This window comes from Aspergillus oryzae, chromosome 6 (genome assembly GCF_000184455.2).
Source record: "Aspergillus oryzae RIB40 DNA, chromosome 6".
In the NCBI taxonomy this organism is placed as follows: Eukaryota; Fungi; Ascomycota; class Eurotiomycetes; order Eurotiales; family Aspergillaceae; genus Aspergillus; species Aspergillus oryzae.
Genome location: NC_036440.1, coordinates 109,729 through 134,028, shown reverse-complemented (window position 1 = coordinate 134,028; position 24,300 = coordinate 109,729). Strand labels below are relative to the sequence as shown.

At 48.4% G+C, this 24,300-nt stretch overlaps 9 protein-coding genes across 9 annotated transcripts; 3 read left to right on the top strand and 6 right to left on the bottom strand.

The window, feature by feature from the left end:
• Positions 1-646: 646 nt before the first annotated feature.
• AO090020000668 (uncharacterized protein) lies at positions 647-2,506 on the bottom strand (the record flags this gene model as incomplete). The annotated part of the gene is made up of 5 exons (XM_001824894.3): positions 647-808; positions 858-1,859; positions 1,921-2,106; positions 2,170-2,309; positions 2,383-2,506. The coding sequence occupies 5 exons, from the start codon at positions 2,504-2,506 to the stop codon at positions 647-649; spliced, it is 1,614 nt and encodes a 537-aa protein (XP_001824946.1).
• Positions 2,507-2,818: 312 nt separating this feature from the next.
• On the top strand, positions 2,819-3,819 carry AO090020000669 (SMP-30/gluconolactonase/LRE family protein; the record flags this gene model as incomplete). Its single annotated transcript, XM_001824895.1, has 2 exons — positions 2,819-3,124; positions 3,187-3,819. 2 exons carry the CDS (start codon positions 2,819-2,821, stop codon positions 3,817-3,819), a joined length of 939 nt encoding a protein of 312 aa, XP_001824947.1.
• Positions 3,820-3,883: 64 nt separating this feature from the next.
• On the bottom strand, positions 3,884-4,858 carry AO090020000670 (uncharacterized protein; the record flags this gene model as incomplete). The annotated part of the gene is made up of 1 exon (XM_001824896.3): positions 3,884-4,858. The coding sequence occupies one exon, from the start codon at positions 4,856-4,858 to the stop codon at positions 3,884-3,886; it is 975 nt and encodes a 324-aa protein (XP_001824948.1).
• A 3,617-nt stretch (positions 4,859-8,475) lies between these two features.
• AO090020000671 (fungal specific transcription factor domain-containing protein) lies at positions 8,476-10,334 on the top strand (the record flags this gene model as incomplete). The annotated part of the gene is made up of 5 exons (XM_023237898.1): positions 8,476-8,624; positions 8,678-8,997; positions 9,044-10,108; positions 10,181-10,241; positions 10,277-10,334. The coding sequence occupies 5 exons, from the start codon at positions 8,476-8,478 to the stop codon at positions 10,332-10,334; spliced, it is 1,653 nt and encodes a 550-aa protein (XP_023092934.1).
• Positions 10,335-10,388: 54 nt separating this feature from the next.
• On the bottom strand, positions 10,389-11,171 carry AO090020000672 (HpcH/HpaI aldolase family protein; the record flags this gene model as incomplete). The annotated part of the gene is made up of 1 exon (XM_001824898.3): positions 10,389-11,171. The coding sequence occupies one exon, from the start codon at positions 11,169-11,171 to the stop codon at positions 10,389-10,391; it is 783 nt and encodes a 260-aa protein (XP_001824950.1).
• A 1,320-nt stretch (positions 11,172-12,491) lies between these two features.
• Positions 12,492-13,525, bottom strand: AO090020000674 (uncharacterized protein; the record flags this gene model as incomplete). The annotated part of the gene is made up of 2 exons (XM_001824899.3): positions 12,492-13,248; positions 13,326-13,525. The coding sequence occupies 2 exons, from the start codon at positions 13,523-13,525 to the stop codon at positions 12,492-12,494; spliced, it is 957 nt and encodes a 318-aa protein (XP_001824951.3).
• Positions 13,526-15,366: 1,841 nt separating this feature from the next.
• AO090020000675 (transposase) lies at positions 15,367-17,049 on the top strand (the record flags this gene model as incomplete). Its single annotated transcript, XM_001824900.1, has 1 exon — positions 15,367-17,049. The coding sequence occupies one exon, from the start codon at positions 15,367-15,369 to the stop codon at positions 17,047-17,049; it is 1,683 nt and encodes a 560-aa protein (XP_001824952.1).
• A 1,048-nt stretch (positions 17,050-18,097) lies between these two features.
• On the bottom strand, positions 18,098-19,247 carry AO090020000676 (NAD(P)-dependent alcohol dehydrogenase; the record flags this gene model as incomplete). Its single annotated transcript, XM_001824901.1, has 2 exons — positions 18,098-19,033; positions 19,113-19,247. 2 exons carry the CDS (start codon positions 19,245-19,247, stop codon positions 18,098-18,100), a joined length of 1,071 nt encoding a protein of 356 aa, XP_001824953.1.
• Positions 19,248-22,737: 3,490 nt separating this feature from the next.
• On the bottom strand, positions 22,738-23,778 carry AO090020000677 (uncharacterized protein; the record flags this gene model as incomplete). Its single annotated transcript, XM_023237897.1, has 1 exon — positions 22,738-23,778. One exon carries the CDS (start codon positions 23,776-23,778, stop codon positions 22,738-22,740), a length of 1,041 nt encoding a protein of 346 aa, XP_023092935.1.
• Positions 23,779-24,300: the final 522 nt, after the last annotated feature.

Genomic DNA, 24,300 nt, shown 5'->3' with positions numbered 1-24,300 from the left:
GTTTGTTATAGTGATTGGATCATATTAAGATAAGATGATCTTTTCTTGCTCTGAACACTCGCTTATCGCCGGATGTCCGTCTTGAAATTGCTGGAGAATACCCCGTATCTTATGATTCTAGATTACGAGATTGGGGGAAAAAAAGGACCTATATCACAGAACACAACCATGGGAAGATACCCTTCATAGCTGCCTGGCTCATGTTGACCAAATCATACTCCTGACATCAATTATTGTGATATACTAAAAATGACGAGATTGCCTCAAATGCCGTCGTTTTGATCATACGACCATTCGCCACCATCCACGAACGGTGGAGGTGGACCCATAATAGTGAGATGCATTAAGCTGCTGCTCATGCGTGGGCCATAGCTCATATCCACCGTCGGCTTATGTACCCTCTTGTTGCCACCCAAGCAGAAAGTTTAAGAGGTCATAAATCAAAACGTATGTTCATTGTCTATGCCTTCTATTTCTTAGGCACTAAAGCTATCAACGCTAGCGTGTATCCCGTGACTATTGACCAATAGAGATTGCTTACATACTTCAACGTGACACCCAATTGGATAACTATTCACGTGATTATACATTAGTGTCGACCACTTTTAGTAACACAGCTCCGCGAACCACACATTGTATAGATTTTCTAAGCCTGCTCAATGTGCTTAGACGTTCCATCGGCCGACACCTTGTCCTCCAGTCTCTCTACTTGAATCTCATCGCGTGATGGGTAGGCCACCTGGTAAACGGTGTACCACGGTCGCTGGAACAGGCTATCCAACTCCTCAAGGGATCTTCCCGTAGTATCCTAAGAATGGTCAATGACAATATCCAAAATCTAGAAGGTAGATACTCACCGGCATGGCATAGAACACATAAACCAATGATATCAAACAAATACAGCTAAAAAACACAAAGGCTCCCCACTTATGCGTGGCAGCTAGAAGACTCGGCATGGCACGCGAACATCCGAAATAAAACGCCCAATGGAACGCCATGGAAATGGACATGTTCAACGACCGGATGCGAATGGGGAATATTTCTGAGCCAACAAGGTAAGGGATACTAAACCAGCCAATACTCCAGGCCACCGCGTGGAGGAAGATCGCAACGATGGCGGCAGTAGATGCCCGAGACGCACTGGGAGTCGCCTCGATCTCGTCAGCGGAGAGATGGCTGGTGACGCCGAGATATGCCCCGACAAATATCAAAGTGATCAGTTGGAGACTGATTCCGGTCATCAAAGATCGGCGTCGACCGATAAAATCTACAATGAATAATGCAAAGCACACCGTGCTCACAAACTTGACCACTCCATAGATTCCGGTCGCCAAAAATTTGGCCTCGTCCCCACTGATTCCCAGGTATCCGAAGATAGTAGGTGAATACTGTGTTATCGCGTTGGCGCCCGACCACTGGGAGAACAGCGTGGCCATAAAGATCAAGAAGAAGCGACGGCGGTTCTCAACGGGGACAAAAGTCTCCTTTAGGAGGTCCCATACGGTTGCATTGCTGACAGCTTCGGTTTCATGCAATATTTGAGCGTCCATGCCAGCTAGTTCGGATAGGACCACAGAATGATCACGAGGTAAGTGGCGAAGCTTGGACATGGTTGCTGCTGCTTCCTCTCGGTGGCCCTTGTAAAGAAGCCATCGAGGAGATTCCGAGCATAAGAAAGTTCCGAAACCCCAGACCACAGCTGGGACAATCTGAAGGAGAGTGGGGAGCATCCATTGCTCGTCGACGCCAGGGTACTGTTTAGTGACTCCGTAATTAACGAAAAAGCCCAGCACTACACCTAGCTGCTGGCAAGCCGCGAACAGAACTGTAAGAAGACCACGAATAGCTTTCGGCGAGATCTATAAAAGTCTGACTAAGCATGTGTAACCATGGAAAAAGACATGATTGGGCGCGGCGTACCTCAGTAATATAAACCGGAGGAACAATTGACAAAGGGCCAATTCCCAACCCTGCAATAAATCTGGAGGCATAAAGCCCGGAAAGGTTTCCTCCGCAGAGCCCTTGACCCAAGACGCCAGCGATGTAGATGACTGTAGCAATGCGGAGCGTCCAACGTCGGCCAAATCGATCGTTGATGGGGGAGCACTATATGGACAGTTGCATAAGTATGGTTGATCCATCTGTCGATTTGTAGCGAAAGCAACTCACCCCAAGACACCCAAAGACCGCTCCAGCTGTGGCTATAGATACTAGCCATCCTTTTGTGTTGGCATACTCATCCTCTGACTGTGTATCGAGACCAAAGCGGGCCTTAAAATGAGCTTGCGTAACGATCGAGGCAATGTTTCCTGTGATAGACCCATGAATTAATACTAAAGCCAGGTGCGAAACTTCCACATTGGGCAGGGGGTCATTGCTCACCTTCATCAAACCCTTTCGACACACCAGAAAGGGCGAAGAAGCATGTACACATTAAAACATAGGCATTGAAAACTTCCTTTGGGGCATCTTGCATAGCCCTTTTCGCTTCCGAGATAAGTCCCATGGCGTGAGAATCTCAGGAGGAAATCTATAATCTATAATCGAGAGAATGTAGAATTGTGCTTTCCACCCTCTATTTAGGGGTTACAGCAATTCCAAGAATTGAAGCTTTGTACTAGTCCGTTCAAAACATTATACCGTTAGGGTTTCAACTCCATATTCTGACCGGTCACACGGCCGTCGGAAAATATCCGACGCTCCACCGGCCTCACGGCCCCATGGGGTAAACAGAGTTTTTTTCTAAGTTCAAGTTCATATATAGACTCAGATATACCCCTCCGCATCTAGCCAATGTCGCTTAAGCTCTCCGTCGAAAATGAATTTCTATCCAGTTCCCCCGGTTATCCAAGCCGAGATCTATGTCCGCATCCCGGACTCCCTCAGATGCACCGGCCAGCCCACTGAGTGGCGCGGTGGATCAGCTGTTCCGGCGTCTGACATTTTCCTCGAAGGTCCCACTTACGTTGCCGATGGCAGTCTCTACATAGTAGACGTCCCGTATGGCCGGATTCTCAAGGTGGATGCGGAAAAGCAGGTGACGGAGTGCGTTCGATGGGATGGGGAGCCGAACGGTCTTGTGGTGCGAGAGGATGGCTGCATCGTGATTGCGGATTATAAGCAAGTATGTGGACTGGATTGAATGTATCGCTTGTAAAGTATTTGTTGGTTAATCGACCTGAATAGGGAATTCTTCTATTCGATCCTTCTACAAATACAATATCTCCGCTGCTTACTCGGCGCAACCTCGAGAGGTTCAAGGGCCCTAACGACTTGATCATCTCCTCCACGAACGACATCTACTTCACCGATCAGGGTCAAACGGGAATGACCGATCAGACCGGATGCGTCTATCGGCTCTCGCCCACGGGCAAGCTCGACTGCCTGGTCTCCAACGGAATTTCCCCGAACGGCCTGGCCCTCTCCCCCGATGAGCGGTTTTTGTACGTGGCTATGACTCGGTCCAATGCCGTCTGGCGACTTCCTCTTCATGCCGATGGGTCTACCACCAAAGTCGGCCTCTTCTTTCAGTCCTTTGGATGTGCGGGTCCTGATGGACTTGCCGTGGACGAAGAGGGGAATGTATTCATTTGCCATCCCAGCCTCGGTTCAGTGTTTGTCGTGGATGCGGACGGAATTCCCAAGGCCAGGATTGTAACAGCGCCAGAAGGTGGAAAGAACCTGACGAACTGTACCTTTGGTGGCCCGGATGGGAAAACATTGTTTATCACGGATAGTATCAAAGGCAATGTGCAATGTGTGCGATGGCACTGTAGGGGAGTTCCAGTCTCGAAGAAGGTGAAACAAGCCAAGATATAGATTATAAAAGATCAATAAATCAAATTCCAAGTTCATCATGTTCACGTTAATCACCTATTTACAATCACAGTTTCGAGAGATATTGGTACAGGTTATCCACCGCTGCTGTAGCACTGGCCAGTTGCGCCCTTGAGGTGGCAGCGCCAATGTGTGGTGTGCTAATAACGTTCAAATTCTTCCAGAGGGCCTCATACTTCTCATGGCTCGGTGGCTCTTGCTCATGACAATCCAACCCTGCACCCCAAAGATACCCTTCCGATAACGCCTTGGTGAGGTCGGCCTCGTTGATAATACCACCACGAGCAGCATTGATCAGAATTGCGTCGGGCTTCATTGCGCGAATTTGCTCATAGGAAATCATGTCTCGGGTCTCTGCGGTGAGGGGGACGTGGACAGAGAGCACGTCTGCCTGGACAAGCACCTCATCGACACTCTTTGCCCTGGTATGTGGGATATGGGACCACACATCCTCGGGCATGTAGGCGTCATAAGCAACAATGTTGGCGTCGAAGCCACCGCGGAATATTTCCGCCACTGTACGTCCGATATTCCCCATACCAATGATGCCGATCGTCTTCTGATACAGAGTCAATCCATTGCAGGTCTCCTTCGGTACGGGCTTCAACATTTGCCGGGTTGTGATGGACCGAATTCCCCGAGCAACCGACAAGGCCAGTGCAACGACCAGCTCGGCAACGTCCCGCGCATTGGCACCGGGGGTGTTGAGGATCTTGATACCCCTCTGTGCGCAGGCATCCTGATTGATCTTGTCAATTCCCACGCCATGCTTGCCGATGGCGATTAAATTCGGGCAGCTCGCGATGTCATCAGCCGTAACATATGAGCCTCGAATTAGCAGCGCTCGGGCATTTTGCCGCCAGTTCTTGAATTCTTCATCCTGAGGTTGGATAATGTTGAACAGAGTCTTGGCGTACTCGATGGCCTTGGGAGGGAAGGTGTCAAGAACATAGACGGTAGGCTTGCTTTCAGCGGTCGAAGGACCTGCTGAGGATGAGGGTTCCGTGATTCCGGGGGCCATATTTTCGATATACTTGATAGCTGAATACTTCCAAGCGATTCGATTGTTGGGTAGAGGTGATAGGATTATCCATGGTGGTATATATGATCGATCGGACCGCAATCCGTCCGACGGGCGTCTTCCGGGTCATGCGCGCCATACCCGGAGGAAGTCCTGGATTAGATCTTGCATCGGATCCGAAATTATCTGTGGTAATTCATCTAAAGCCTGTTGTCGGACATATTAGTCGATAATAGGCCTAAGATAATGCGGGGAAAGCTTACCGGGTCGTGGTATGCTCCTTGCCCAGCCACGCTCGATAGGGCTAGGAGTAGTTTCCTGAGCACCTTGAGAGACGGAAACCGCTCCCCAATTGTCGTTAACAAGGCTGTGCATTTGCTAATAATGGCTGTCTCCCGTGGAGGCCCTGCAAGTGGCGACAGGGAAGGAAGGCAAGTGACAAGTACACCCGCCGCGAAAAGATCGAACCCGTCAATGAATGATGCTGCAAGCTTTCCTTGTTCAGAGTAAGAGTATGCAGCATTGATATATGCTTGACAGCTATCGACGACGTCATGTTCAACGGTTCGAGCGTCTCTTATTATACCACCATTGGGCTGTGTACCTCGGGTCAACAATGCAATCTGAGTTAACGCTCTGCAGGTGAGCTGCTTTATCGAGACGGAAAGGGCACTGTCGCCAGGAACGAAGTCCCTTACGGACTTCGGTAGATCTCGCCAGTGGCTTAGGTTGCGGTAATGGTACAAACGCCCTCGGGAGGAAGAACTCCGCACACTAGACAGAAGTCGAGCATGCATGATGATATGGCAACCAAAGTCGAACTCGGCTACCGTCTTCGAAGTAGAGTTGTACACTGGAAGCTTGACGGGATTAGCAGCTGTCACTGAACCTCCGTACATTGTGCGCTTACCTGAACCAGGATGTCCTCGTCTTCAATACTAAACGGGCGGTCCATTACGCAGCTGATGGTTCTGCGGCGTTATCAGTCATGGCCCATCGCGCAAAAGCCTCCGTCTTAGTCGACCCACCTGTCAAGTACATAGAGGGCCCAGAAGATGCTGCGTCTGCTGTTCAGCTCTTCTTGGCTTGTATCAGAGTCTGGATACGGCTCCCGGTGCAACCTAAACGAGATGCATTTCTTCATTGCCAATCCTACCAAGTGCCAAGTGGATCCTCCGAGTGAACTGAGCATAGAATACAAAGCCAATGACCACAGGCAGTGTAGAGTCTTCACACAGTTTACCTGCTCTATAATGATGGTAAGTCTCTCCGTCGCTGCTGCATGCAAACCCGTCGCCAATAGCTCACTACCAGGCTCTGGCGTAAGTAACATCCCAATAGCTACAGCCATGTAGACTCTGAATTCCAAGAACGCGGTGTCCGGATTGGGGGCCTTCGTATGACTCGGCTGCCCTCTATGGGCATCAAAGTAGGAATCAAATTCACCCTGTAACTTCCTCCGATCGATGTGAAGAAACATCACCCCGACGTGATCGAGGAAACGGTTCACGTAAGGTGTGGCAAACTCCTTGGTGATCCCCGTCGCAGGTCCCATCATGGTAACGAATGTTCGTCGATGATTGCACAAATCTCGAGACTGTGATGGATCCTCGCCTGAAATGACCAGGGCGGCTCTCACCATATTCCCCATAGCTAGTTCTTGAGGGAATCCACGGGTTTCGTCTCGTGGCTCCGCCATCGCATTTCGGGACAGGAATCCAATCTCCCCCATCGCCACCTGTACAGACCGCTCACTGAAACTGGTGGGAGCCGTTGATGGTGTCGGGTTCGACTCTACAGGGCTACCTGCCGAAGTGGTCTCCATGTTCGGCGACAGCCGGGGTCCAGGGACCGACTCATCCCATTCTCGGCGTGCCCGTTGCTGTCGAAACTGCGCGTCTAACTCGTCCCTTTTCCTCTTGAGGGTTTCCACATAGCTAGATTCTGTTATTACCTCTGCTCAGCCTTCCCTACTGCTCGACACTCACTTTGGTACGGCAGCATGCGAGAGGCCACTGCCCTCCTCCGTAGTGGGCCCGATGGGGACGCGCCGGGGGGCACATTGTGCATCAGCTTCCACACAGGTCGTGCACGCTGGCAACTGTCTATCACACTATGACGGGTTAGCTCACATAGCGGGTGTACAGCATCATCGGCCAAGACCTTTTGCTTGCGTTTCCAGCATCTCTCGCAGGCCTGGAGTCTCCGTGGAATGGCTGGAGCCGAGCCAGTGGATGTCCGACGATCAGCCTCCATGTCCGATAACTCAGTGACAATAGCGGGGAAGAACAAGAATCCTATCGGACATTATGTTGGGGTAAAGCAGCGCTAAGTAGGAGTCAAGTAGCAGGAAGTGGATGTTGTCCGAGGGTTGTTGGTCGGTTCTTTCCCGATTACCATACATTACCCTCAACGCTCTTTGCCGGCCCGGCAGATTGCTTCCAGTGCATTGCCGAAGACGATATAACTATCGTAGACTCACATTTTACTCCTCCCACGTTCGTTACGACAATAGAGTTCTGCTATTTACACATAGCCTCGTGTCATAAAATCATGCAATCCTCATGTGGAGGTGTAAATGCGGGGTTTCATGCGAACCCAGCGAGATACTCGTGGCCAAGCACTCATCTGGAAAGCCTCTCTGGAACTTAACATTGGTCTTTTAGTTCCTCTTATTGATCTAGACGAGGCTGGAGGGCTCGGGTATACTTGGCCATTGTTCTTAGAGTCTACCAGCAGCCAGTTAAGGCTAACCAAGTAATATAATGCGGTAGAAAGGCAGTCCCTCGATTTGCGACCTGCCCTTTTTATGGGGTAAGTTTCATGCCAAGCCAATCTTCTTGTATCAATATACATACTAGCGGTAACAAAAATTGCCGGGGCTCCGCATTCTATCCCCGCGAGTGGCGGATGCATGAAGTCGTCCACTCCCCAAAGGGAAGTGCTTGCATGAGCCTCTCTGTCTGTACCTACTCGGACAGTTGAAGCCATACACGCCTACAGGTATGATAGGGGTCGATTTTGAATAAGCCCACCCTGTGGCAAGCATGACCAACGGTAATGGGGGCAACTATGTCCCTCGACTTCCGGCTTGTCAATCATGTTATACCAAAAAAGTCAAGGTATTTGCATTGATCTACACTGACGTCTGACTTGGCAGAGCGGCACTGACCACAGATAGTGCGATAATGCTCGACCAAAATGCATGCCTTGTATGAAGAGTGGCCATGCATGCTTCACCGTTAGCCTTGGTGGAGCTGTTCCGGTTTCAAGAGAGTAAGCCTGACATTGTGCTGAGCACGCTTCTCCAAATTCCCTGTGCTTATGCTCTGAATAGGTATATATATGAACTAGAGCAGCATGTGCAAGGTCTCCAGACAGAGGTGGCTGTTGTGGAAGGTCGAGAGTTGGACAGGGGCCATTCTCACTCCACGGCAGGAGTGACAGACAGTCCAACGCCGACACGACCTGAAAGAAATAGTCAAGCACTGGAACCTTCGATAGCAATACAAACTAATGATGTGATTTCATCACCCAGTATCACGGAGGGAGTCGGGATCAGGTGAGCTCTGGAGCCTAAGATTGGGTGTAAGCTCTGACCGTAGAATCGCAGTTTTATGAGCTTGCTCTTCGCTGATGCCAGGTGGAGAGACCAAAACCTAAAACTTTTGCAGAATCTATCTCAATCTTCTGGCATTCTAGAAACGTCAGTGCAGCCGAATTCTCTTCCTCCCGCTGAGGAAGCATTGGCAGTATTCAACAACTAGTAAGTGACTGGGCTGTGGCTTACAACCTGATAGCTGACACGGATGCATACAGCTTGAATGGACCGCATGTCCTTAACCCCTTTCTGCTTCGTCGAGATGTACAGAGGCTGTACCATTCCGCCTTTTCAACAAGCCAAACTGGCTCTTCCTCACAGAAGCCGGATCATCTAACAAAGCACGACACCTTTCGTACCTTTATGATTCTTGCTGTTGGGTCGATCATGTTATATCGATCCGGTGTCCATAAACACCATCCTTATGGCTACTTCCTTACAGCGTTGCAGTACATCGACACGAATATTCTGTCAAGAGGATTGGATTCAATTCAGGATTTGTTACTCGTCGTGAGGTTCGGGATCTACCATCACATCGGTACGTGCTCAGTGCTTCTATACTGGTTCTAGCTAATACGTTACAGGGACATCAATATGGGAGCTGACCACACTGTGTATGAGAATGTGCATCGAGCAAGGCCTACATAAGTTACCTCGACCGGCTATGAGACGCAGAATTAGCCTTCTGCAAGAACAGTTGCAACGCCGGGTCTTCTGGGAATGCTACATGATTAGTCAGTACAGCTCGATCACATTGGATCGTCCAGCTGCAATTGCGGAGAGAGATATCCAAGTTGGGTTTCCTGCCGACGCCGATGATGAAGAAATTGATGCCGCTGAGGCATCTGGGTCGTTCTCTGATCTAGATTCCTTCTGCAGAGCCACTACAAGGCCTACTACGACGGGGAACACTGAAATGACGGTGTTTTTCTATTGCCTGCGGCTGCGGAAAATTACATCAAAGATCCGGACCAAGTTTCAACAAAGCAATGGGACCCCAGGTGACGGGCACGCGTTGACGATGGACTCCATCACAGCGAGCGGGAGAATTTATGAAGATTTGGAGGAGTTACTATCGGAGCTGGAGCAGTGGCGGCGATCAGCACCCACTTTCTCTACTCCACGAGGCTTATACCACACACAGGAATGGTACGACCTGCTGTTAATGAGGGAAAGGCTTCTTCTAGTGCGCAAGGCAATTGACCTGGTGCCAAAGCGGAACAATATCCCACCAGATGACCTCCTTTTGATCTGCCTCGAGTATGCCGTGAGCACTATCACGAAGTTCTGCCCTTTGTTTGAGCAAAGAAAGATCACATACACTCGGAGTTACTTCCAAATGCTGTTCACTGCCGGGCTCTCGGTGATGCTCTGGGTATCAGTGGCAAGCAACCATGACACTGAGATGATGGTGAAAGCGGCAGACGCGGTAAAACAGAGCAAAAAAATCTTGAAACAGATGGGACGTGAGATGCCGGACGCGACTCCTTACGTGTCTGTCTACGAGGCCTTAGAAGTACATGTATTAGGGAAATATCATGCCTCGTCCAGGTTAACGCAGCAAACGGGAGGGTATCTCGGGCAGACACAACCCCATGACCACGCATCACCGGGGATGAGCGGTATGCTTCATGATCAAAGCATTGGAGGTGAGCAGCATTCTGTCGAACAAAATCATTCGCAGTTTAGCAGCCACTGGCCACCCCTACTCAACGATTTAGGATCGCATCACCTGCTGGATCATGAACCCTCCACCTATGCTTCCCTTCTCTCCCGAGATCTGTTCGGAGACAATACATTTTGGAATGTGGAAGTAGGACTGGGGGAATACGTATATGGAGATCCGATGTTTCTTTTTTCGGGTATAGCAGATGATAATGTGTAATATGTACATAGAGCAAACAAAGAATTCACAACTGCTTCCCTACCCTAGGGCTCCTTCTGTAAACGCTCACTGATTTCAGTGTAGTTCTTGCTCATCTGCTTCAGGCCCGCTTGCAGCATAGACGCATCCTGGCCACTCAATGACCATGTGGCTCCCATCTTGAACCACTTCTCGAGAATGTCTAGTCGCCCACCGATACCCCCGATACCAACAGGCTTGCCAGCTCGGTTAGCTGCTTGGATCACCTTGGTCACAGCATCTTGATACAAGTCACTGTCATACTTTCCGGGAATTCCCAGATCGGTACACAGATCGTTAGAGCCGACCAAAACACCATCGACTCCTTCAACTGCGAAAATCTCGTCGGCAATCTCCACTGCTGCTGGAGTCTCAATCATCGGGATCAACATGGTCTGCTCGTTTAGAATCTCATTCTGTACGAGTGTCGGTACATGCTGGAAGTTCATCACGGCCTGATTGTTGGTGCATCCGCGTGTCCCCAGAGGGGCAAACTTGGCGTGCTTCACAATGTCCCTGACTTCCTGGACAGACTCGATGTGCCAGTGTGACTTAGAGGGTGAACGGACAACGGGCGAGACACCGGCGTAATTGCAAGCGAGAATAAGTTGGGCGACAGTGCGCATGTCGAGGGCGGAATGTTCCATGTCAATGAACATTGCATGAACACCGGCCATCTTGCACATCATGGGGATTTCATTACCCGTGACGAACTTGATAGACATTAACGGTGTGATTTGACCATTTAGAATCCTGGTCCGGAAGGGGTTGTTGAGGCTATATGCTGCATGAGGTGTGATGGAGCCCATGGTGAAGATAGTGATATGTGATGGTCTGGAAAAGAAGATCTGAAATGCTTAAGTCAAGATATCTGCAACAAATAACCAAGTCGGAGTCCTCTTCTAAATCAACACATCTTCTAACTTAAGTATTCCCTTCTTCTGTGTTGCTGCCCTGACGCATCCGGAGGATTTCCGATGGATATCCTACGGAGTCACGGTCGCAGAACGTCGGACGGACTGTATCCGACCATTAGCCTACCTTTGTAACTATCGGACCTCCGCATGATGAGTCGTAATCTATGGGTATCATACTCTATCAGACGTCGATCGGCGTCTGGAATCCGACTCCAATATCCCAAGTGCAGTGGGTTCCCCACGGGGACATCTGGAATTTGAAGGAAATTAAGACATATGCCATACGCCAAGGTGTTGACTCCATCTATTGTCACTCACACGCGATTGGCTGGGTGAGATGCCTCTCGGGATACTGTTGGCTTCGCATAACTGATCCTGGTTTGCTACGGTCTAAAAAGATGTACCCTGAATACCACTCGTGTCCTCAGACTCAATAAGATATTCTCTGATTTTCAAGCAACGCAAACTAAATACCACGCTATCGAGAGACAACAGACTATCTGAGCTAACTAATATAGATAAGAATTCGCATGTATCTCTTCATAAAACTATGCCCGTGAGAAAATGTGATCTGAGTCTGGTACGTTAAGTCGCGTACCGCCATTCAGTGACATTTCCGCTGATAGCCTCGGCTTCGTCTAGTTTTTTATTCTTCCTCACACACCACCACCGAGTGATCAAACAGCAGATCACAGACAGTCCACATCCGGCAATAATAATCCCTCCGCCTGTTTGGTAGCGTGGTTCTTGGGACCGAAGGAAGAAATACGGCGTGAACCAGTGGGACACGGAGGACACGCAGTTGGCAATGGCGATCAAAGCTGCTCGTTTCGTCCGTGGACGTGGTACAACGGTGGTTTCCCAGGATATTTGAATCTAGTAAATTAGCCAATTGGTCCTCTGACTTCTGGGGGTAAGGGAATGCTCACGTTTAAACCAACGAACGGTCCTGTGCACAGTAAGATCAAACTGAAATATCGAGCACCCCGGTCCAATGTTGATATCATGAGAACCGCTCCCACTAGAGAGACCAGTATGGGCCCAACAATATGCCAACAATGGTCCCCAGTCTTTCCAGATGACCAGGAGACAACGAGCGTGGTGATATAGGCAATCACATAAGGTGGAGCCTGTACAAGATATGTTACAACTTCGGAGAAGTTGAGTGTCTCAACTATCTTTGTGTGTGTCAGTAGGCCTGTTTAAACCGTTCTATGCATGGCTTGGGCTTACCGATGGAAAGAAATCTTTGAACGATTGGGCGATGATAAGCGAAAAATGGATAGCAGCGAAGCCCCATGTAAAAGGATCTTTGACTGCGAGCAGCACTCCGCCCCAGTAATCTCCTTCATCGTCTTCACGGGTTCCGCCCGCTGAGACCACTTGTCGATATTCTGCCATGGCGGCTTCTTCCTCAGTGAACCACCGGCGACCAGTGTTGTTGGGAAAGTTTGGGATGAACCAAAAGCCCGTCACGGCGACTATAATACTCACGATCCCCTCCAGAAGGATGAACCACTGCCAGGCCCGAAGTTTCGCTATTCCATCCATGTTGGTGAGAATGGCAGCGGCGAGAAGACCAGAGAAAACGTTCGAGATAATATTACCCGCGTGCCAGATTCCCATCCGCAATGGTGATTCTTGCTTGGTATACCATGATGAGGTGAGCAGAGAAACGGCCGGGACGAAAGGGCCCTCAGCCACACCAACCAGGAAGCGACAGAGACAAAATCCCCAGCCGGAGGTCAGAGCCGGCATACAGATAGTGACCGCAGACCAGACTAGCGCAATACAGGGGAAGAGAATGCTTGGCTTCCCCTTCGCGATGAAAACATTTGCTGGCACCTGTGAAATGATATAACCAACATAGAAAAGAGAAATGCCCGCAGACCACACTGTATCTGACATGTGAAGGTCGCTTTGCATACCAGCAAGACGGGCATTGGAGACATTGATACGATCAAGATAGCTGGTTAAGAATCATACACATTTAGTATACTTAGTTGTCTTTTGTCCCTCCACAAGGGATATGAACGATGCACGTACCTCATCAAGAGAATCATTGTAATGCATGGCAGGAAATACCAGTCCAGCTTTCGGACCACAGAACGGTTTAACTTCTCCAACTCTTCGGGGGTCTTGTCCTGAAGAATTGGAAACAATTCTAAAAGAGGATCACGGTGGGGTGCATCTTTGAGATCCTCCAATTCCAAGGCTGTTTTCGACTCTATATCTTTCGACGTCATCTTCACGGTATAAATTTTCTCAATCGATCGATACCTGCGAAGGGTGTCTGAGGAGCCAAATTATCATCGAGCTGAGGAGCATGCTTGCTTTATATACACAATGCCGTTGGCAACAAGCGGGGATCCCAAATTGCTAAACCCCAGATTTCGCTCTAACAGCCTCCACTTCCCCAGACCTTGTAAAATCTGGGGAAGCGGTCGAGCAATCACGAGGTTTAGAAGAGTCCGACTTGGCATGCTTCTTTCATCGGGAAACGTCCGGACACTTTGGACGTGCGAGAAATCCAATGGGGTCAAGGATTTAAGACAGATGCTTTGTCTTTGGGGGGGGAGAAGACGGTTTGATTGGACATGAACCATAGCAGCGCGGAAGATGTCTGCACAGCCTTTGTCGGTTCGAAGTAGAGCACGTAATTTAGAAAGCCACTCACACTAATTAGCTTTAGAAACGAGCTGCGGACGCTCTGGTGAGGGGATTACTTCAATCCGGGGTGTTCTTCCCTTCCTTCACCCTTGTCTGTGCGTCGTCTCTCAGGCGAGGGTTGGAATCGTAGTTGCTGCTAGAGGTTTATGTCCGACCTAGAAATCCAGTGAGGTTTAGGATAACACCTCATAAAACTATGCTTAGGCTCTGATCTCCATGTATCCATCTTAGTAGACCTAGGTGAATGAGGGCATTGGATATTCCTATTTTAGAGCCTGATTTACCAGTATAACGGGCATCCCATGAGTGCCCTGAAAAGCAACCTGCAGTCTGTGTTCCGCTAGACATTCCTAGGATAAAGATTTCTCTCTTTCCAAAACCGATTTTCACATTCCTCTCATTCTCAACCCCACCGGTTATAATAGCATCATATCTCACTATGGTGTCTTCATACTGTCGGTAATGGAACGGACTCAAAATTCAGCCAGAAATATGCACATCTCTCCAGGGTACAACTAAATCCGTTGCATACATCCTTCCCTGTTATGTTGTTCCTTGCCAGTCCCCGTGTCCCCTCCGAGATGTGTCCGGCGAGAGCCTGCGAACTAACGGCGTTGACGTTGGCCTCTTCGTCAACTGCGCGGTCCGCAGCTCTAGCTCCTTCTGTCTATCCGCTGTAGACCATTTGTTTGCGACGCACTTCCGGGTCCTTCGTTGCAGTGCCTTCATCCGTTAGATCGGGCCACCCAGACATGTTTTGCGGTCGGCATCGCTCGTATATCCACGCTCGTATGATAACGTTAGGATGGTAGTGAAGCTAGGCTATCCTTTGAACGGTGGCTGTCCCTTGTTAGTGGTTAAAATGGTAGAAGGTGCTTATCGCCATGTTGGGGGGAGTAGGCGACGCGTCCGAGGAAGCTATTCTAGTATCCATTTGCCATGGAAGACGCAGGCTCATGTTAACATGATCAACGATTTGGAGTTTGTTAGCTTGTTGAATAACTTTCACTTCTGGTATGATCTCTTGTCATATTGCAGGGCTGTACAATGTTCAATGTCGCAGAAAGGGATCGCGTCGCTGTTTGTTGTCGATTAGTCAGTGATGATGTTGAACCCTAGTTGAACCCCCCATTAATTCTCCGAATCCTAGCCATTTGCCAACATCTAGATAACCAGAGCAGCCTGGAAAATTTCTACAAAAATCATTAAAAGTGAAGTAGCTTAGGTTGAGTCTCTTTGAGTTTTTCTGGTATTTTTTTATCTATGTTTGACTTCGTTCGTTCTGGGCAATCCTCTAGCCGTCTCTTAGGTCAGCAGACCCACCACGCACTTCGGCGTGTTGGTCTGCCTCACCCAAACGATAATTCCCACCTAAACGATAAATTTGAAGCTATTCAGGCTCCTATATACCACCACCATGCCTGATTCTTATTCTGATATCGAGATACGGATCGTACAGGCCTGTACAATCGCCCAAGGCCAAAAAAAGCCCAATATCTCTGCGCTAGCGCGTCAATTTAATGTTCCTTACCAACGACTCCGGGCGCGTATTCATGGCCGAGCAAATCTTTCCTCACGTCCTATCTCAACCAAGACACTTGATGATTCACAAGAAAAGGCACTAATTCGTTGGATTCGTCAGCTTGATAATCTATATAGTCCACCTACGGCCGGAATGATTGAGCAGAGTGCCAACCAAATACTGCAGCGGAATATAACCGACGGGCAATCTCGTACAGTTGACAAGAACTGGGTTTATCGCTTTATTAAACGTCTTCCTGAGGAGTTTAAGCTCATTCAGCAGAAGCCGAAAGATAAGAAGCGTCTTGATGCAGAAGATATAGGTGTTCTCCAACACTGGTACGACTGCTTAGAGGCCTTTATCAAGAATATACCTCCCAAAAATATATACAATTTCGATGAAACTGGCTTTCAACTTAGACAGGGAAAGACTCAAAAAGTTGTAACTACTATGCCTCTACGAGCTGCAAGAGGAAATCCCTCTAAAGAAGTAGGGGAACTGATCTCTGCAATAGAGTGTATTGCAGCGGACGGTTTTACTCTTCCTCCATACTTTATATTCAAAGGAACATATCATCTTGAGCGGTGGTACGATGCAGATATTCCAGAGGAATATCGAATATCTCTATCTCCAAAAGGCTATACTACAGATAAGATTAGTTTTGACTGGATTCAGCACTTCCACCGTCATACAAAACACCGTATCTCTACAAAAAAAGAGGTTCGATTACTATTTTTCGATGGCCACGAGTCCCATCTTACCTATGAATTTCTTCAATTCTGTGGACTACACTATATTATACCATATTGCTTTCCTCCTCATACAACACATCTTGTACAGCCTCTTGATGGACAACCTTTTCAAGTCTATAAGCACTTTTATCGCAAGAGAAACAATGAGCTCGCTCAAAGAGGTGCTGAGATGGACGATAAGAGTGATTTTTTAAAAGAGATCCATTCTATTCGTACGATGACCTTCAAACAACGTACAATCCGGGATGCCTTTGAAAAGCGAGGTCTATATCCCTTAGATTCAGAAAAGGTGATGAAATCTCTACGTGAGGCTTTGGAAACTGCTCCAGAACTTGAGATAATTACAACACCATCACCACCACCATCAAGCTCATCGCCACCATCTACAATACGAGGTCTTCGTCGAAGTATTAGTAAAGCGCAGAGCTTTATTAATAATAGCCCGGAGCTTGATCAAAGCTTTGTACGACGCCTTGACCGTGTATTCCAAAGCTCGCTTGAAACTACTGAATTAGCCGCTCAGCTCAAGGATGATCTACAGCAGCATCTTCGATACCGGAAGCCTCAGGATAGACGGAAATCACAGAAAAGGGTTAAATACCACGGGCCACTAACTGTATATGATGCAAAACGCCGAATTGCGGATCGTACTGAGGTGGAAAGACTACAGGGTCTTAGGCAAATTAGAAAGACGGGAGCTTTGGAATACGATAAACCACCACAACCGACAAATACAGGGGATCTGCCTAGTACAGAAGCTGGCCAGGTGGATAGGGAAGGCCCTAGATTACCTTATTGGATAGATACTCAAGGCGATGTTGTATAGGAGCTTGAATAGCTTCAAATTTATCGTTTAGATGGGAATTATCGTTTGGGTGAGGCAGACCAACACGCCGAAGTGCGTGGTGGGTCTGCTGACCTAAGAGACGGCTATAGACACACCACCTGAGGTCTAGTAGAAATATATAGTTCTCTTGTTGAATAGAGTAGACATCCATGACACACCCTCTAAGTGCAACATAAAGCAGGACCTCACTCTACCATACTAACTATGTATCTACTGAGATTTCTAGGTATTGTCACATAAATAGATCGCTGTTTAAGAAGGGACGAATACAAGCTGGATTGCGAGGTCGGTGATGAACCGAATTCAAACCGAGTATTAGCCGAGATTGGGAAACATACACACACACACACACTCTCTCTCTCTCTCTCTCTCTCGCCCCCACACCGATCATGTCTTCTCTGCAAAGGAAGTCTTATTTGAGGTTGATTTACTGCTTTATCGGACTAACCCATAAGGACAAGTCGTGAGGAAATTTGCAAGAAATATTTGACGTCATCTTTGACACTGGTTGTTTGTTTGACTAGTTTGCATACTTTGTATCTCAGCAGAACGCCCGACACGTGACCCCTTTGCATCCTAATGTGGCTTAGCGGTATTGGATTGCGATATGAAAAGGAATGGATCAGAGTCAAGCAGCAGGTACAGATGGTCGTAGAATTATCATTCGAGAGATCTCCGGACCGGTACTAATATAAGCTACAGAGTATACGCAATCTTGAAAGACAGATTCAGAGTTACGACGATTTAACAGCTACACCAGACTATGGTCCCGCCTTGGGCAGGAAGAAAGCGTTGTAAAAGAGTCATGGTCAGAAGTGCGCTGATGTTTATCCAGTGAAGCCGCGCATTCCATTGGCTCATCTGGTCTAATGATACAGTCGTACTCAGGGCGAGAGCGTAAAGCCCCTATGCCGTCTGTATTCAGCATTGACCGACCAAGGTGCCAGCCGCGACTTTAGATCTAAAAAGGCTATGCAGTTGACGTGGACTTTGCTCTATTTCTATGCGGGATCAATGAAAATATAGTCTAATCTTGCACACCTTGAATCAGGTTTTTGATTCCTTCACCCCGTGCTGTCTTGTCCCAAGCCTGCGGCGCTTGTTCGAAGGGCGTCACACTGGTAATTAGGCGTTTAACATCAATGGATCCCTTGGTGATCAGCTTTAGAGCCAGGTCATAGTCTCCTGGTCCATACCGAAAGCATCCATGGACATGGAGTTCTTTCTGGGACAAGGCCAAGATCGGGATCTCAGCCTTTGGCTTCCCAACACCGGCTTGAACGTAACTACCACCGCGTCGTAAGGCATATATGCCGATTTGGACTGAACCCTCAGCACCGGAAGCCTCAATCACAGCATCGACCCCATCTGGAGCATCCAGCATATCTAACAAACGAGCTGCGCTCTCCTCTGGCGTTTCGTCCAAGCTGACAAGGAAGGTTTCGCAATCGAGGAACTCGGAGCCAAATGACAGCTTGTGTTCCAGAATGTCGGCAAGAATGATCCGGTGAGCGCCGAATGCCTTAGCGACTGCGCCGCATAAAAGACCGACCGACCCGGAGCCCATAATAACAATGGTTTGGCCAGGAGTGATGTTGACCAGACGAGTAGAATGCACGGCCACGGAGAGAGGTTCCATGAGCACTGCTTCTTGAAGGCTCATTCCCGAAGGTATCTTATAGACAAAGTCTTCTGGTACCCGGTAATACTTCGTTAGAGTACCATGCACATCTGGTGGTACCGCCGCGAACTTCATCTCTCGACAGATATTGTAGGTGCCATGTTTGCAAGCCCTGCAGCGCCGGCAGGGGATACCAGGCTCAATGGCAACGGGATCACCGACTTGAACGGACTTGACGGCAGTTCCGACCGTATGAATGGTTCCAGCAGCTTCGTGGCCTAGTACTAGCGGTTGTTCCTTGCTAACCTTCTTGTTGACTCCGCCGTGTTTCCAAAAATGTACCTAGCCAGTAGTGGGTGAGCAAGAGTGACATCCTGGGCGTACCAGTGTTATTCGAGGAGCCTTGGCTTCGGTATCTTACATCACTTCCACAGACTCCAACGTAGGCAATGCGGACGATGACATCGTGGGGATCCTGAATCTCCGGTATAGGGAGTGACTGTAGACGTGCCTCCCCAGGCCCATACAAGAACCAGGATGGGTTGTTGCTCTCCATTTCAGAGCGCTTTGTTCTGACAATTAGTCGGTACCGTATTGTCAAGCAGCAAGCAATGCGTGAAGTGCCACAAGGAATGGTCATGCTCTTAAAGACATTGCGTATATCGGTTCCATCGTCTCCACTTCGGTCTCTCCAGCGAAACCCCGCAGTTGATCGATCGGACATGCGCCGTACGCTTTCCTAAGTGCAATTAGTGCTTGCCTCTGGTGCTGACTGAAGCCATGTTCATGGTTCAGGGACGAGCAAGAGGTAACTTGTGATCGATTGACCAAAAGACGATTGTAGCAGTTCCTGCTGGTCGACATAGAGGGAAATACGCGGGAAGGGTTTGCCGAGCTCAGATGGGTGCTCAAGCTTCGGTAAGAAAAAACTGTGCGGGCATCATATAGCAAGGAGGCTGTTAAATTAGGATAAAACAGAAAAATGTATATTACCCACCATTACTTCCTAGAGAGCCGAATTCGATTGAGAAAACGCCACTCAACTCCGCAAGCAGGGGGGTCACTATGAACTTTCCTTGGAGGCCTTTAGCGAACAAGATTTCGAGGATTCACCATTAAGGGCCGGGAATTACAGCCTTAATAAACTCTCTTTCGGGGGTTTCGGAGCTCACCAATGGTGCATAGCATGGGGAGTGAAAGCTTGTCTCTATGCTTGTTCGAGAAAGACGCGCACATAGCCAATACTACCCAACTAGCTGTCTATCCTAGGTGCAAATGTGAGCGTGCAGCACCAATTCCATGCCTGACTCGTCAATGGCTACGCTGAACCTGAGTATGCTTGAAGCTATCCAAGTTCTCGCGACAAGGAATCTATCTCCGCGGAGTATATCCCTTGCATCTGTCCGAGTCATCCCTAGACTCGATCGAGCCTTTAGCATAATTCGGAATTGGAGCGCACAAGGCTCCGAAGGGGCTCTGACCTTGATGTCGGCTCTGAGAGGCCAGGCACTGGGCAAGACAAGCCTAATAAACTTTCTCCAGGCTGTATCAATGCCGATCGAACACCTTCCCAGTATGGAATGTAGAGGTGGTGATCGTCTGAATATGCTTTGAGTTTCGACATCAGTATTGATCCGGGAGATATTCGGGATTGTGACTGGATGGCACGACATGAACGAATCAGCTCTAACTAAATTGCCAAACCTTGTGCCATATCTGATTGACGTCCAAGTGGAGAATGTGATATCACTGCCTTTGTCCTAGAAATGGCTCGTGTTGCTTATGACCGCAAGGGAGGGAGTATTGTTTCCTCGGTTACGTCTCTTTCGTTTTCACGTTAGCCTCCAAGTCACAAGCTGGAAGAAACTTGAGTAATCACTCAAGTCAGAAACACATTATGGAGTACGTAGAGGAGAGTACTTTCATTGGTGACAGGAACGAAAGACAAGAATATACCTCTCCAGCACTTGTGAAATACACGTTCTAGGGATATGGACTTTCCAGTCAGAGTGGGTATCATTGAAATATTAACTATTCGTAGAGGTTCAGATGCTATCAAGTACAATCAAGAGCCAGACATGCCAGTTCATATGTTCCACCAATTAGTCGTCCTTGTGGTAGACGACTTACGTCTCACGGTCTTTTTCGATGCCAGGAATCGTCTCTTACTTGGGCTTACGGAAAATTGGAGCTTTCTCTTGACTTTGGAAACGAGCCCGCGATCGGGGAGCTTGCGCTGTCTCAAGGATTTGCGGACTAAAGGAGATGTCTCTTCTGAACGGACTGTCTGACAGATTGGCATAGGGTCACTGCAATCTCCGTATCTTGCACCCGACATTTCTGGTTTTTCTTGCGCATAGAAGGCCTCACACTGGCGCTCGGGAGTGCGGAACTTTTCTTCTGATCTCAAGGGTCGAATTGCTGAGATACCGGAAGGCGGCGCCTTGGAGGAACTTGAGACATCTCTCGTCCCTGTCACACCACCCTTTAAGAGTAAACAGATTAGAAGAGGCTCAGAACCGGACCTTTCATGTGTACACTGAATGGAAGCAGGGGCTCATGGCAGTGAGCTATGAAGATGAACCACGTACCGAAGATGCAGAGTCTGGTACTTCAGGTACAGCATTGACCCTGTCTAAAGGCTTCTTTGCCTTAATCGGCGTTTTGAATGGTGATGCTAGGCCCAGGACTTTCGCCATGTGTGGTTAGAGGCGCTGCTAGATGGGGCGCAACAGACTCATCTCAAGGTAGAGGAAAATGGTCGAGGAGGATTTGCCTACACACATTGAGAGAACTTTGGTATATATAATGCAGAAAGTATGCATATTTTCTCTGGGATACTTGAAGGATGCCAGGGCCATAATATTGCTGTGCATTCCGCCGCTTTGGTCGCTCCTGCAAGCAAGGGATGATAGAGAACCACCCGTGGTCAAGTCCTTTTGACAAGGGCAGAGGATATCCAAATGACCAGGAAATGCCATCATTTGCTGCTTCTGCGTCGACAGGAATCTAAAGCTTCGGATGTGGGCAAGGTTTAGGAAGCATGCACGTAATCTCTGGGGATCTCGCTTTGGGGCTACTGTGTCGCTTGCCTGTTTGCGCGAGTCATCCGATCTTAACCTAGCACATGCTGGGCTATTGAAGAATTAGGCTTTTCGCTTGTGTTCATGGACTGATGGCAAGACTTTTTGAGTCCCGCTTGCAGATCAGCCTTCCTTACCCGGAAATAACACCCCTTGGTGGTTCATTCCCCCGACCCTCGCTTACGCGGACAGCCTGGAAGGGCACATACTTTAGTTTGGCAGAGTCCAGGTGGCTTTTGTCGGTTTGAACTTAATCGTAGTGGGCCGACGTGTCATGTTGCCCCGAACTAATCTCCTGTCAAATCATCGTGCATGGAGATCAAAAAAGGAAGGATGGGAATGTAAGGCGTCCAAGAGAACCTATAGAAAGAATGTCAAGGAAATTAACCATACATAGCTTCTGTGGATAGGTTACTGGGTGAAGATTATCATGACTGCCGTCTAGCTCAACGATCTTAATCCTGGTTGCTCGGAGACTCGGATGTTCTTGCATGCTGATCATGCACTATCTTAAACAGATACCTTGGCACATAGAGAGTACAAGAAGTACAACTATCATGGTCTCTTATTCCTTTGTACCGTGGAAGCTGAATATTTGTAAGACATCTGTGCTTGGTCACCAACACATGATTGAACAGAGGGATTTGTATACCATTCCTTACTGTCATAGCACATACTAACCTACCAATCTGTCGGTGCATTATTGAGCTTCCGGGGTAGTGATGTGCATAACGCCACAGAGATGGCGCCTGATGTATTTTCCCATTGTCTTAAAGTTCTGCATAATTATGCCCGCCGCAGATGGGAATGCTTCTGTTCGCCGGAAAGGGCAATGTTCCACCCACGATGTCGGAGATAGCATGTTATTAGTATTCGAAACATATAGGCTTCTTCGTAGTGCAAGAAGCTCGCTAATGGCCAGCTACTATTGTGATATAATCGAAGAGATTTGGTTACTCATCCTTATATACAATCACGTTCAAACTCGACAGTAGAAGGCCCAGCTGCGGTCGTTTCATGCTCTGCCAAGTATCCATTACTTCCGAGGACAAGATCAACATAACACTCTGACAGCTGTTCCTGATGTGGCGCAACATCCCATTCCAGATATTTCAGTAGCTCCAATTCCAAAATTGCCATTTCTGCAGCAGAAACACCACCCGCGGAAGCAAATGATTGGTTGGGCCAGGCAAAGTCACTTATACTCTTGCTGGCTACTAAGGCACAGCTAAGAAGAAGCCTATGAGCTGTAAGGCTCGATACATCGAACGTGGGGTGTGTTTTGCAGAGTTGTCTTATGTAGATAACCATCATCACTAGTATTGGAGACGAGAGACGTAGCCGATGCGTTAAGCGTCTCAGGTACTCACAGGCGGATATTTGGGGGGCTCTATTCGAGTGAAAACGTGTAACGTTAAATCTCGTGCGGAATGTCATATCGTTGAAGAACGCCAGCCTTCCCAGTGTGTTTGAAATCAACTGCACGATTACCATGGGATCGACCAGCTCAAAGCGCCGTGGGAACCGCTGCGAAAATGGTTCAGGTAGACACACTGTGGACAACGGGATGACCTGATTGGTTCTCTCGTCTGTACCTGGAATACTATTTGAAATATAAGAGCTTATTGATCGATGCGATGTCGCGTGCGCGTCTGAGCGCCATTCTGCTTGCTGGCGCACCCAGCGCTCGAAATTTCGCTTGATTTCACTATTGCGCTTGGACCGTAGGAATTCATCAGATTTACACTCGGAGGAAGGAATATGCCCGCCACGATATGAGTTCCCGTAAGGCCAAAAGGTAGCGGTCTTAGTGTCCTGCTGGCGAAGATCGACCGTTTGTCTCACTGGTTTCTTGCCAAACGTTAAAGCCGGCAACATTTGCAACCTATCATGGGTGTTCGTTACATCAATGGGCTTTTGGAGGAGTGTATGGTGAAGCATACACTCTCCCTTATACCGAGTAGTGTTGGTTCGAATTGGTGTGACAGCGGTAGAACCTGCCATTGTTAAGGTAGAGAGTATAGACAGAAACGTTTAAGTTAGATTCTTTCCTTTGAGCTCACAATGACCGTACCAAAGACTGTATATGAATGTTTTTGATCATCCAAGAAGCATAGTAGTGGATCCACGCGAACCAATGGCTGGTCCCAGAAAAGACGAGTCTTAACCATGGTTGAGCTCATCCGTCAACGTCTCCACGTCACCATCAGGTCATTTCATAAGATGCTTGAGAGGTAGCTCTTGAGTAGAAATGGTAATGTCATCACTGGCGGTCTGATCGCTTATTTTCACCACTTAATGTGCAGCATATCTCCGTGGACTATATCATATTGGGACAAGGTTTAGTATTGCCTCTGCCGTGAATAACACGCTTCCCTGAATAACACACCTCTTAAATATAGAGTTATCCACGAACGCCAAAGTCTACATGCTGACCCAAAATGATTGAATATGAGAGAGGCGCTGGCTTTCTTGGTTGCCACGTCGAAGATAACAAGGAAAAGAATAAACGCCATCGGGTCATGT